Source organism: Culicoides brevitarsis, chromosome 3, assembly GCF_036172545.1.
Source record: "Culicoides brevitarsis isolate CSIRO-B50_1 chromosome 3, AGI_CSIRO_Cbre_v1, whole genome shotgun sequence".
NCBI classification, from domain to species: domain Eukaryota; kingdom Metazoa; phylum Arthropoda; class Insecta; order Diptera; family Ceratopogonidae; genus Culicoides; species Culicoides brevitarsis.
This window is the reverse complement of record NC_087087.1, coordinates 7,855,926-7,868,687: the sequence shown is the minus strand read 5'-3', so window position 1 is coordinate 7,868,687 and position 12,762 is coordinate 7,855,926. Positions and strand designations below refer to the sequence as shown.

The window sequence follows — 12,762 nt, the reverse complement described above, 5'->3', positions numbered from 1 at the left end:
AAAATATTTTTTTTTTTCGATTTTTTTGGTCAAATTTTTAAATATTTTTACTAAAAAATAAAAATTTTCTTAAAAAATTGAGATTTTAAGCTAAATTTTAAGATATTTTAAAGTTTTTTAATTAATTTGTAAAAAAATTGATCAAATGAACAGACAGACATCCATTAAGGAGCAAATTTCAGCAATTAGAAATGCATTTGCGAAAGAGAAATTCACACAGCTGATCTTCATTTAGTCAGAAATTTATTTTAAACCGGACTGCTCTGCTTTCGTCATCACTTTTGTCAGCGAAAAATGGATTACTCTGTAAGTGTTTGCCTTAAATTTTGCAATTTTTCGTTTAATTTCTTGTTTTTTCCTTCAGAAAACCCCAACAGTTGTTCCTTTCGGCGGATTTGATGCAAATGCTGATGCTGTTGGTACGATTTTCATCTTCACTCGTCAATTTTTTATTGATTTTTAATTTTTTTTAGCACTCAGAACTGCCATGAAAGGCTTCGGCACTGATGAACAAGCAATAATTGACATTCTCTGTGCTCGTTCAAACTCCCAACGTCAAGAAATCATCGCCGCCTTTCTCAAAGAGTACGGCAGAGACCTCATTAAGGACTTAAAAAGTGAATTGGGAGGCAAATTCGAAGATGTCATAATCGGCTTGATGTTGCCCGAAGTTGATTTCTTGTGTCAAGAGCTCCATAAGTCGATGAAAGGTCTCGGAACTGACGAAGAAGCCTTGATCGAGATCATTTGCCCGCGCACGAATGACGAAATGAAGCAAATTGTCGCGAAATATGAAGACATGTACAATCGCCCGCTTGCCCAACACATTTGCTCCGAAGTTTCCGGGGACTTTGCTCGCCTTTTGACGTTGATTGTTACCGGATGTCGCGATCCCGCAGGTCAAACTAACCCAGATCTCGCCAAGGAACATGCTGAAAAACTCTTTAATGCGGGCGCCGCAAAGATGGGAACCGACGAAGAAGTTTTCAATAAAATTATGGCGCATGATTCGTTCGCGCAGCTTCGTCTCGTCTTCGAGGAATACAAAAATTTGACGGGAAAAACGATCGAACAAGCTTTGAAATCCGAGTTGGGAGGCGATTTGTTGAACGCAATGTTGGCAATTGTGGAATGCGTGCAATCGCCGCCGGGATTTTTCGCAAAAAGATTGCACAAAGCGATGGAAGGCATGGGAACGAATGACTCGACGTTGATTCGGATCATCGTAAGTCGCTGCGAAATTGACTTGGGAGCCATTAAGGCAGAGTATGAACGGTTATACGACAAAACTTTGTTGAGTGCCGTCAAGAGCGAGTGCTCGGGAGACTATAAACGTGCCTTGTGTGCAATCATTGGGAATGCATAATCGAATTGAATTGAAGTTTTTCCACGAATCTCTATGAATTCTCGTAAAATATTGCCTTTTTGGCATTGTGCCAAAGTTAAATTAACGCTTGAACAATTTTCCGTACTAAAAAGTTGCTTGTTAGGGCGATACAATAATAGAAAAGTTTTTGGATTTCACAGATTTTTTAAATATAGGAAAAGAAAAAAGTACAAATTTTTAAAGAATTTTTGACAAAGTAAACTTTAGGGTTAAAAAATAATTTTTAAGACCTCAAAGTTCATTTTTAGACCCTGAATGTTCATTTCAAAAGCTAAATGATGCATGTTAAGACCTCAACGTTCATTTTGAGACCCTGAATGTTCATTTTAAAAGCTAAATGATTCATTTTAAGACCCTGAAGGTTCATTTCAAAAGCTAAAAGATTCAATTTAAGACCCTGAATGTTCAATTTAAAAGCTAAAAAGTTCATTTTAAGACCTCAACGTTCATTTTGAGACCCTGAATGTTCATTTTAAAAGCTAAATGATTCATGTTAAGACCTCAAAGTTCATTTTAAGACCCTGAATGTTCATTTCAAAAGCTAAGATGTTCATTTTAAGACCTCAAAGTTCATTTTGAGACCCTGAATGTTCATTTCAAAAGCTAAGATGTTCATTTTAAGACCCTGAATGTTCATTTTAAAAGCTAAAAGGTTCATTTTAAGACCCTGAATGTTCATTTCAAAAGCTAAGATGTTCATTTTAAGACCTCAAAGTTCATTTTAAGACCCTGAATGTTCATTTCAAAAGCTAAAAGATTCATTTTAAGACCCTGAATGTTCATTTTAAGACCCTGAATGTTCATTTCAAAAGCTAAGATATTCATTTTAAGACCTCAATGTTCATTTTAAGACCCTGAATGTTCATTTTAAGACCTTAAAGGTTCATTTTAAGACCCTGAAGGTTCATTTCAAAAGCTCATTTAAAGCCACAAAAATTCATTTTAAAAGTTAAAAAAAAATTTCAAGCCTGAGAATTTTCAAAAAAATCAATTAAAATAAAATCAAAAAAACATTTTCAACTTTTGTATCGTCCTATGAATAAATATTTACATTTTTCTATGAATAGTTTGAAACATAATACAAATAAAATAAAGTTAATAGTCTGCAGCTGTATTCGACAAATAATCTTTCCTTCCAATATTCGACGCCTGTTTGCTCTGAATCGCTTCCAATTTCGGACAATCCGTAATTCTATGACCCAATCCGCCGCAATAACTGCATCCATCGCCCAAATTTCCCGTCTCAATCTCCGAATCCGCCGTCAGCTCTTGCAGGAATGGAGGAACACTCTGTTTCGCCTCTATCAAAAGATGCTTCAAATCCAACAGCACAAACTGTTCAACGAGTTTATTGATAAAAGTCGTTGCCAAACCTCGCCCTGACGAACGTCCCGTACGCCCAATACGATGCACATAGTTCTCAATGTCGTCGGGCATGTCGTAATTGATGACATGTTGCACATCCGCGAAATCCAAACCCTTCGAAGCAACATCCGTCGCCACTAAAACGTCTTTTGTGCCTGATCGGAAGGCATCCACGGCATGAGTTCTCTCTTCTTGATCCTTTCCGCCGTGAATTGCAACTGCTTCGACGCCTTTTAGCAACAAATATTCGTGAATCGCGTCGACATCTTGTTTCTTTTCCGCGAAAATCAGCACGGGAGGCGGCGTTTTCTGTAAAGTTTCAAGCAAATGAACGATTTTTGCTTCAGGTTTCACATATTCGACTTCTTGTGTCACGTTCATCGATGCGGCGCCAGCTCTTCCAACATTAACAGTCACCGGTTTAACGAGAGCTGATCTCGCAAAGTTTTGAATTTTCTTGGGCATTGTTGCGGAAAAGAGTAAAGTTTGTCGTTGTCCTTTGAAATACGAAAAAATCGTTCGAACATCCTCCTCGAAGCCCATATCGATCATGCGATCTGCCTCATCCATGCACAAATATCGACAAACATCCAAATTTATCATCTTTTTGCCGAGCATATCCATCAATCTTCCTGCCGTAGCGACCATTATATGACATCCGCGATTCACAACGTTCATGGTTTCGTTCACAGGAATGCCGCCAATCGCCAATCCGATACGAATTTCGGGCATTCCTGTTTGTTGCAAGTGCTGGGCGAAATATTTCAGGATGTCGTACGTTTGTTTCGCCAGTTCTCGTGACGGACCGATAATTAAACCGTACGGACCTTCATTTCTGATGAAAGGCAAACGGATTTCTTGCTCCAAGCAGAACATGATGATCGGCAAAACGAACACCAAAGTCTTCCCGGAGCCCGTAAATGCGATTCCAATTAAATCGCGCCCTGATAAAATCGCTGGCAGACCTTGAATTTGGATGGGCGACGGTTTTTTGATGCCTTTTTTCTCTAAACCGATCAAAATTCCTTTGGGAAACTTCATTTCCTTGAAAGTTGTGATCGGCGGAGGGATGTCGTCACCTTCAGCAAGTATCCGATTCTTCAAGCGAATACTTTCGTGTTTGATTTCTGAGCGGGCGAGGATGTAACGTGGCGGTTTCCAACTCGTCTTTATCGGATCTTCGTACTGGATGCCCTTTGCCAACTCCGCGACGCCCATTAAAGCTTTTTTCTCGACGACACTTTCCAAAATTTTTTCCTCCTCTTTTAGCTGCTTCTCGACTGCACTGATTTTCTTCGATTCGGCGATTTTTTTCAGCTCGGTGTGTTGATCGAGTAAACTAATGTTGAATTTGCGTCCCCAAGCTTCCTGCGAGTTTTCGTCGGTGTTTTCATTTTCGCTTGAGGATTTTGGGGCAGCGGCAACGGGAATTAAGCGACCGTGTTTTATCAATTTCTCCTTCAGACGTTGTTTGACGGGCACATAAGGCTCGTAAGAATCATCGGGCTCCAAATCGCTCTTGTCGCTGTTAGATTCGCGTCGATAACGCTTCCTCGAGGTACTTGCTTCGTCACTCATTTTGAATTTTTTGAGATTTTTCAACGAAAATCGTTTTGCCGACGATTTGTTGATGTTTTTGAATGCCTTTAGAATGTGACTTGGGCTTGTTTTTAAAGATTTTAATTGTTTATTGGGCTAAAAAAAAGTAAACAAACAAAAATTTTAGTGAGATTTGATGGTTTTTGGTCAATTTTTGAAGAAAAATAAAAGATGTCAACACTTACGGACCTGAATTGTCGAATTTGTTTAACAAAATGTACGGATAAAGATAAAAATTTCAAGGATTTCTCACAGACTTTATCAAATTTCATCAAATTTGAGTTCATCGAGGATGTTGTTCCACAGAAAATTTGTTCAAACTGCACTAAAATCATCAAAAGTATCGAAAATTTTCACAAAACCTGCAAGAAAACGGAAAAAGTATTAGAAAAATGTAAAATTACGAAAGAAATTAAGACTGAAGATGACTTTCCTGTTAAAATCGAAGCTGATCCTCCTCCAAAAGATGCACTTCCAACCAAACCCGTCAAGCAAAAATACAAATTTTGTGAAATTTGTGGGAAAGAAGTCCATATTTCGTATTTTAAAGTTCATCAAGAGTCCCATTCACCGCAAAAATCCTCGAAAAATCCCTTTAGTTGCGATTATTGTGGGCATAGATGTTTCACAAAAGCCGCAATTCTCTTTCACATCCGCCAAAAACACTTGAAACTCATCAATTATCAATGCAAATACTGCCCGCAAAGTTATTCGACACGAAATTCGTTGACTTTTCACACGGCGATGAAACACACGGGTGAATTTTCGCATTTCTGTGAGATTTGTGGCAAAGGATTCATCTCCGCATCGCGTTTAGTGACGCATTCTTCGATTCATACGGATTTGAGGAGTTTTGTTTGCGAAATTTGTAAAGATTCGTTCAAGTCGAAGCAGTATTTGGGATATCACAAGCGAGAAGTTCACTCGGAAAAGACGTTCGCGTGTGAAAATTGCTCAAAAACGTTCAAATGTATGAAGCTGCTGAGGCAACATCGACATTTTCATGGTCCAAATAGGTTTAAATGCGTCGTTTGTCCTCAGAGTTTTTCTACGGGACAGACTTTGAGGAGTCATTTGAAGAAAAATCATCCGGAATTGCCAGTTGCACCGCCGGGATCGAATTTGAGGAATTTGTCAAGCTTAGATTGTTATTTATTGCTTTGTAATTGAGAAAAAATAAATGAGATTTTACTTTTTTTAAATGATTTTTAGTTCAAAAATGATTTTTTTTACTCGAAAAAAAATTTTTAATTCTTGAAATTAAATTTTTATCCTCGAAATAATTTTTTTAATTCTTGAAATTAAATTTTTAGTACTCGAGATAAAATTTTTATTTCTTGAAATTAAATTTTTAGTACTCGAGGTAAAATTTTAATTTTTTAAAATAAATTTTTAGTACTTGAAATAAAATTTTTAGTACTTGAAATTAAATTTTTATCCTCGAAATTAAATTATTATCCTCGAAATAATTTTTTTAATTCTTGAAATTAAATTTTTAGTACTTGAAATTAAATTTTTAGTACTCGAAATTAAATTTTTAGTACTCGAAATGAAATTTTTAGTACTTGAAATTAAATTTTTAGTACTCGAAATGAAATTTTTAGTACTCGAGATAAAATTTTTATTTCTTGAAATTAAATTTTTAGTACTTGAAATTAAATTTTTAGTACTCGAGATAAAATTTTTATTTCTTGAAATTAAATTTTTAGTACTTGAAATAAAATTTTAATAATTTTTATAGATATAATAGAGTTAAAAGAGTTTTTAATTAATTTAAGGAACATTTTTAGCTATTTATTGCTTTTGAATAAGAAAAAAATAATAATCAAAAAGTCAATTTTCACATTATCTAAATGTGATTTACGAAAGTATTGATCAACTCATGATCCAAATTTGGTAGAATTTCCTCATTTTGGTTGAATTTTTCCAAAATATTCTCGATCAAAATTTTCCATCCCTCAATATTAACGTTGTCCTTCATTGCCAACACCATAAATTTGTGAAACATGTCAATGTCGAATACCTCACTCGAATTTTCCGAGATTTCGATCAACTTTTCCAAGAAACAACCTTCCAAATTTGTCTTGCAAATTATCTCAACTACCATCCGATTGGCATAGGGACTGAAATTTTTACGTTTTTCCAGCAACGTAGTCACTGCAATGTTCGGAGCGACGCGCGCCCGAATCAATCCATCGACAATCCATTTGTAATTTATCAAAAGAAGTTGATCCGATTCCGCCATTGCGATTGCTTCGACCAAAAGATGCTTTAAATTGTGCGTTCCGAAATATTTTGACAAAATCGGGAAGTAACGCAAGCAGCAAGCGACACTTTTGTAACAACTTTTGATGAATTTCTGCACTTCATCCGACGTCATTTCGTTTAATTTGAGCTGAACCCATGCCGCGTCGGGGAATTTGTGGTTTCCGTTGCAGTTGATGCTGTTGCCGGTGCAAGTTTTGTACAGAAAGTCACGACAAACCTTCGTGAATTCGGTGAAAAGTTCGTAGCTGGCGTTGGATTTGTTGCCCGAAACGGTATTTGGATGCATCTGAGGGAAGAGATTCGATTTGAAGGGAGAAATGTCATCCATATTTGAGCCAGGAGGGGAGTTATTGTAACGAGGACGACGTTGTTTTTGCTTTTTGTTGGAAGAAAATCTAGGATTTTGTGCAGATGAGTTTCCTTGAGCGCCGATTTTGGCGAAACGATTGCGACGAGGCGTGTTGTCGTCTTCTTCATAGGCCAAAATGCTCTGACGTTCCAAACTTTTGTTGAGATCAGGCTTTGAGGGAGTTACTTCGGGTACTTTATCCCTGAAAATGAGAAAAATATAAAAATTTTAGTGAGAAAATCAAATTTTTTGATAAAAAAGTTATTTTTTTTTTGGTCGAAACGCTCCTCTGATAAATTTTTATCCATTTGAAGCAAGATTTGACAAAAATTGCTTTGACACAGTTTTTGACACAGTTTTGCTCTTGATTTAGTTTTCAAATTAAAACTGTGTCAAAGAAAAAAATTTTTTTCAGTTTCAATTTTTTTGCAGTTTTGAGTTATAAAATGATTAAAAATGATAAATTAGAGCCCCCTGACAAATTTTTATCCATTTGGAGCGAGATTTGACAAAAATTGCTTTGACACAGTTTTTGACACAGTTTTGCTCTTGATTTAGTTTTCAAATTAAAACTGTGTCAAAGAAAAAAATTTTTTTCAGTTTCAATTTTTTTGCAGTTTTGAGTTATAAAATGATTAAAAATGATAAATTAGAGCCCCCTGACAAATTTTTATCCATTTGGAGCGAGATTTGACAAAAATTGCTTTGACACAGTTTTTGACACAGTTTTGCTCTTGATTTAGTTTTCAAATTAAAACTGTGTCAAAGAAAAAAATTTTTTTCAGTTTCAATTTTTTGGCAGTTTTGAGTTATAAAATGATTAAAACATTTTGATTTAAAATTAAAACTGAGCAGTTTTGAGTTATAAAATGATTAAAAATGATAAATTAGAGCCCCCTGACAAATTTTTATCCATTTGGAGCGAGATTTGACAAAAATTGCTTTGACACAGTTTTTGACACAGTTTTGCTCTTGATTTAGTTTTCAAATAAAAACTATGTCAAATAAAAAAATTTTTTTCAGTTTCAATTTTTTGGCAGTTTTGAGTTATAAAATGATTAAAAATGATAAATTAGAGCCCTCTGACAAATTTTTATCCATTTGGAGCAAGATTTGACAAAAATTGCTTTGACACAGTTTTTGACACAGTTTTGCTCTTGATTTAGTTTTCAAATTAAAACTGTGTCAAAGAAAAAAATTTTTTTCAGTTTCAATTTTTTTGCAGTTTTGAGTTATAAAATGATTAAAAATGATAAATTAGAGCCCCCTGACAAATTTTTATCCATTTGGAATAAGATTTGACAAAAATTGCTTTGACACAGTTTTTGACACAGTTTTGCTCTTGATTTAGTTTTCAAATTAAAACTGTGTCAAAGAAAAAAATTTTTTTCAGTTTCAATTTTTTTGCAGTTTTGAGTTATAAAATGATTAAAAATGATAAATTAGAGCCCCCTGACAAATTTTTATCCATTTGGAGCGAGATTTGACAAAAATTGCTTTGACACAGTTTTTGACACAGTTTTGCTCTTGATTTAGTTTTCAAATTAAAACTGTGTCAAAGAAAAAAATTTTTTTCAGTTTCAATTTTTTGGCAGTTTTGAGTTATAAAATGATTAAAAATGATAAATTAGAGCCCCCTGACAAATTTTTATCCATTTGGAGCAAGATTTGACAAAAATTGCTTTGACACAGTTTTTGACACAGTTTTGCTCTTGATTTAGTTTTCAAATTAAAACTGTGTCAAAGAAAAAAATTTTTTTCAGTTTCAATTTTTTGGCAGTTTTGAGTTATAAAATGATTAAAAATGATAAATTAGAGCCCTCTGACAAATTTTTATCCATTTGGAGCAAGATTTGACAAAAATTGCTTTGACACAGTTTTTGACACAGTTTTGCTCTTGATTTAGTTTTCAAATTAAAACTATGTCAAAGAAAAAAAATTTTTTCAGTTTCAATTTTTTGGCAGTTTTGAGTTATAAAATGATTAAAAATGATAAATTAGAGCCCCCTGACAAATTTTTATCCATTTGGAGCGAGATTTGACAAAAATTGATTTGACACAGTTTTTGACACAGTTTTGCTCTTGATTTAGTTTTCAAATTAAAACTGTGTCAAAGAAAAAAATTTTTTTCAGTTTCAATTTTTTGGCAGTTTTGAGTTATAAAATGATTAAAAATGATAAATTAGAGCCCTCTGACAAATTTTTATCCATTTGGAGCAAGATTTGACAAAAATTGCTTTGACACAGTTTTTGACACAGTTTTGCTCTTGATTTAGTTTTCAAATTAAAACTGTGTCAAAGAAAAAAATTTTTTTCAGTTTCAATTTTTTGGCAGTTTTGAGTTATAAAATGATTAAAAATGATAAATTAGAGCCCCCTGACAAATTTTTATCCATTTGGAGCTCTTTGAGATTTGACAAAAATTGCTTTTTTTGCACAGTTTTTTAAAAATGATAAATTAGAGCCCCCTGACAAAGTTTTATCCATTGCTTTGACACAGTTTTTTTGCTCTTGATTTAGTTTTCAAATTAAAACTGTGTCAAAGAAAAAAATTTTTTTCAGTTTCAATTTTTTGGCAGTTTTGAGTTATAAAATGATTAAAAATGATAAATTAGAGCCCTCTGACAAATTTTTATCCATTTGGAGCAAGATTTGACAAAAATTGCTTTGACACAGTTTTTGACACAGTTTTTGACACAGTTTTGCTCTTGATTTAGTTTTCAAATTAAAACTGTGTCAAAGAAAAAAATTTTTTTCAGTTTCAATTTTTTTGCAGTTTTGAGTTATAAAATGATTAAAAATGATAAATTAGAGCCCCCTGACAAATTTTTATCCATTTGGAGCAAGATTTGACAAAAATTGCTTTGACACAGTTTTTGACACAGTTTTGCTCTTGATTTAGTTTTCAAATTAAAACTGTGTCAAAGAAAAAAATTTTTTTCAGTTTCAATTTTTTGGCAGTTTTGAGTTATAAAATGATTAAAAATGATAAATTAGAGCCCCCTGACAAATTTTTATCCATTTGGAGCAAGATTTGACAAAAATTGCTTTGACATAGTTTTTGACACAGTTTTTCTCTTGATTTAGTTTTCAAATTAAAACTGTGTCAAAGAAAAAAATTTTTTTCAGTTTCAATTTTTTGGCAGTTTTGAGTTATAAAATGATTAAAAATGATAAATTAGAGCCCCCTGACAAATTTTTATCCATTTGGAGCAAGATTTGACAAAAATTGCTTTGACACAGTTTTTGCTCTTGATTTAGATTTCAAATCAAAACTGTGTCAAAGAAAAAAATTTTTTTCAGTTTCAATTTTTTGGCAGTTTTGAGTTATAAAATGATTAAAAATGATAAATTATAGCCCTCTGACAAATTTTTATCCATTTGGAGCAAGATTTGACAAAAATTGCTTTGACACAGTTTTTGACACAGTTTTTGACACAGTTTTGCTCTTGATTTAGTTTTCAAATTAAAACTGTGTCAAAGAAAAACATTTTTTTCAGTTTCAATTTTTTTGCAGTTTTGAGTTATAAAATGATTAAAAATGATAAATTAGAGCCCCCTGACAAATTTTTATCCATTTGGAGCGAGATTTGACAAAAATTGCTTTGACACAGTTTTTGACACAGTTTTGCTCTTGATTTAGTTTTCAAATTAAAACTGTGTCAAAGAAAAAAATTTTTTTCAGTTTCAATTTTTTGGCAGTTTTGAGTTATAAAATGATTAAAAATGATAAATTAGAGCCCCCTGACAAATTTTTATCCATTTGGAGCGAGATTTGACAAAAATTGCTTTGACACAGTTTTTGACATAGTTTTTGACACAGTTTTGCTCTTGATTTAGTTTTCAAATCAAAACTGTGTCAAAGAAAAAAATTTTTTTTTCAGTTTTAATTTTTTGGCAGTTTTGAGTTATAAAATGATTAAAAATGATAAATTAGAGCCCTCTGACAAATTTTTATCCATTTGGAGCAAGATTTGACAAAAATTGCTTTGACACAGTTTTTGACACAGTTTGAGTTTTGAATTCGATCTCAAAATAAAATTTTTTGATCTCGAAATGAAATTTTTCGATCTCAAAAAATATATTTTAGCCTTAAAATCCTAAATTTTCTTCAAAAAAATCAAAAATTTAACAAAAAACAACTTTTACTCACTCAAACCCTTCAACGAAATCCGCATCTGTCGCAATAACGAGTGCATCATCCGCTTCATTCTCTTCCGACACCTTTTTCGGAGTTGCTTCGCTACTAATTTCTCCCCCAAATGGTGTCTCGCTGCCTTCTGACGTGTTAATTGGAGTACTTTCTCCAATTGGAGCACTTTCAACATCGCTTTTCTTATCAGATTCATCATTTTTAGGGGTATCAGGTGTTACATTTGCATCATTTTCCGGTTCATCGTCATTCAAAGTGTTAACATAAAAGTTCAAACCCATACTTGGCGATTCCGAAGGAGTTGTTTGATAATTTGGAGTCGTTTCTCCCATCAATGCGTTATTCGTGAAGGTAAAAGTTGGTTGGTAAGTTTGCAAATTGAATGGATTTACGGTCTAAAATTGAATTTTGAGATAAATTTTTAAGAATTTTAATAAAAAAATAATTTTTACCGTATTAAAAGGCATATACTGCACTTGACTCATCCGAATATTCTCTTCTGTGTACTCAAATCCTTGATTTTTGTTCAAATTTTCACCAATTTGAGGGACTTTCGCATCATTAATGTCATTTTTTGTCGTTTTAGCTCCAACTTCAATATTCGGAAGCGGCAAAAGTCCCGGCAAAGCACGTTTTGTGATGCGTTGAACTTGCATCTGGCTCACTTGAATTTGTTTCGGCTTCGGATTATTGATAATTTGCGTGAATTTTTCGACAAAATCTGGTCCAATCTCCCCGCCGCCCGTCAATTCTTCGATACTCGTGCCATGTTTCAGCAAAATCATCTCGACTTGCATCTGATAATTTTGTCCCTTGATGCAAGTATCGCAAAATTTCATCGTGTCATCGTCTCTGTGTTGCGTGCCGGCATCCACAAACTCCTTTCGAAGACTTTTCGCGCGCGTTTTTGGTTTTGGCGGAATAAATTCAGCTGAACCATAGACTGGATTGCGTTCGGGAGCCCAATCAATGGAGACACCTTTGGCACTTTTGACGGGACTACGATGAAAAGTGTCGAGATTTGGCATGGAAACGGCGGCGGGAGGCTCTTGAATTGCCGATTCGTCAATTTCCAAACGTTCCTCGTCAGAATCGGTGTCGCCCATGATGCTGCTGTCAGAATTACGACGAATTTGGAGCTTTTTTGGCGGAGTTTTTGCTTTTGGAGAGAGATATTTTGCGGATGCGAGTTGGAATTCTCGTCTGTTGAGTCGAACGACGCACGGAGTCAACTGTGGAGAAGAAGTTGTTGATGGTAATTTGCCTTTTTTTGATGATTTTCCCATATTTCTACAAAATTTTGACGATTTTTAATATGAAATTAGAGAAATTTTGCAGGAATAATGAAATTGAGACGCATTTAAAGAACCGTTATTCATGCAAACTTCCATTTTTACCAATTTTTAAGAAAATTTTCAACCCAAATCCGAAAATTTTTATAAATTTTGAACGAAAAATTACTTACCGAACGATTTGGACACAAAAATCGTCCTTGAATCTCCTTTTTTCTATTAAATTTCCTAAAATTTTAGTTTTTTCACGTTCTTCAATCGCGGGTTTTCAACTGATAACGTTCTGAAGTGCGCAATAGGCCCAATTCGTGTCGTCATCAATGCAAAGGAATGCGCGATGGGATTGTTT

The 12,762-nt window shown here is 33.9% G+C and overlaps 4 protein-coding genes across 7 annotated transcripts; 2 read left to right on the top strand and 2 right to left on the bottom strand.

Moving 5' to 3' along the window:
- The first annotated feature begins 201 nt into the window (after positions 1-201).
- Positions 202-2,485, top strand: LOC134836104 (annexin B10-like). 3 transcript variants are annotated; one of them, XR_010162252.1, is made up of 4 exons: positions 202-306; positions 365-419; positions 474-1,997; positions 2,040-2,485. XR_010162252.1 is itself a non-coding variant. In XM_063851306.1 (3 exons), exons 1-3 carry the CDS (start codon positions 295-297, stop codon positions 1,364-1,366), a joined length of 960 nt encoding a protein of 319 aa, XP_063707376.1. In that variant the 5' UTR covers positions 202-294; the 3' UTR covers positions 1,367-2,485. The 3 variants fall into 3 exon arrangements, 1 of the variants encoding a protein (XP_063707376.1); XR_010162251.1 differs by having other exon boundaries at positions 474-2,101; positions 2,144-2,485; XM_063851306.1 differs by having other exon boundaries at positions 474-2,485.
- LOC134836102 (ATP-dependent RNA helicase abstrakt) lies at positions 2,346-4,375 on the bottom strand. The gene has a single exon (XM_063851304.1). It carries the CDS (start codon positions 4,328-4,330, stop codon positions 2,483-2,485), a length of 1,848 nt encoding a protein of 615 aa, XP_063707374.1. The 5' UTR covers positions 4,331-4,375; the 3' UTR covers positions 2,346-2,482.
- Positions 4,376-4,474: 99 nt separating this feature from the next.
- On the top strand, positions 4,475-5,537 carry LOC134836103 (zinc finger protein 91-like). Its single transcript, XM_063851305.1, has one exon. The coding sequence runs from the start codon at positions 4,523-4,525 to the stop codon at positions 5,519-5,521; it is 999 nt and encodes a 332-aa protein (XP_063707375.1). The 5' UTR covers positions 4,475-4,522; the 3' UTR covers positions 5,522-5,537.
- Positions 5,538-6,026: 489 nt separating this feature from the next.
- Positions 6,027-12,692, bottom strand: LOC134833925 (uncharacterized). Of its 2 annotated transcripts, none has more exons than XM_063848429.1 (4): positions 12,587-12,692; positions 11,574-12,411; positions 11,122-11,516; positions 6,027-7,170 (listed from the first exon to the last, which is right to left on the bottom strand). In XM_063848429.1, the coding sequence occupies exons 2-4, from the start codon at positions 12,405-12,407 to the stop codon at positions 6,201-6,203; spliced, it is 2,199 nt and encodes a 732-aa protein (XP_063704499.1). In that variant the 5' UTR covers positions 12,408-12,411; positions 12,587-12,692; the 3' UTR covers positions 6,027-6,200. The 2 variants fall into 2 exon arrangements, with proteins under 2 accessions (XP_063704499.1, XP_063704500.1); XM_063848430.1 differs by having other exon boundaries at positions 11,574-12,353; positions 12,587-12,686.
- Positions 12,693-12,762: the final 70 nt, after the last annotated feature.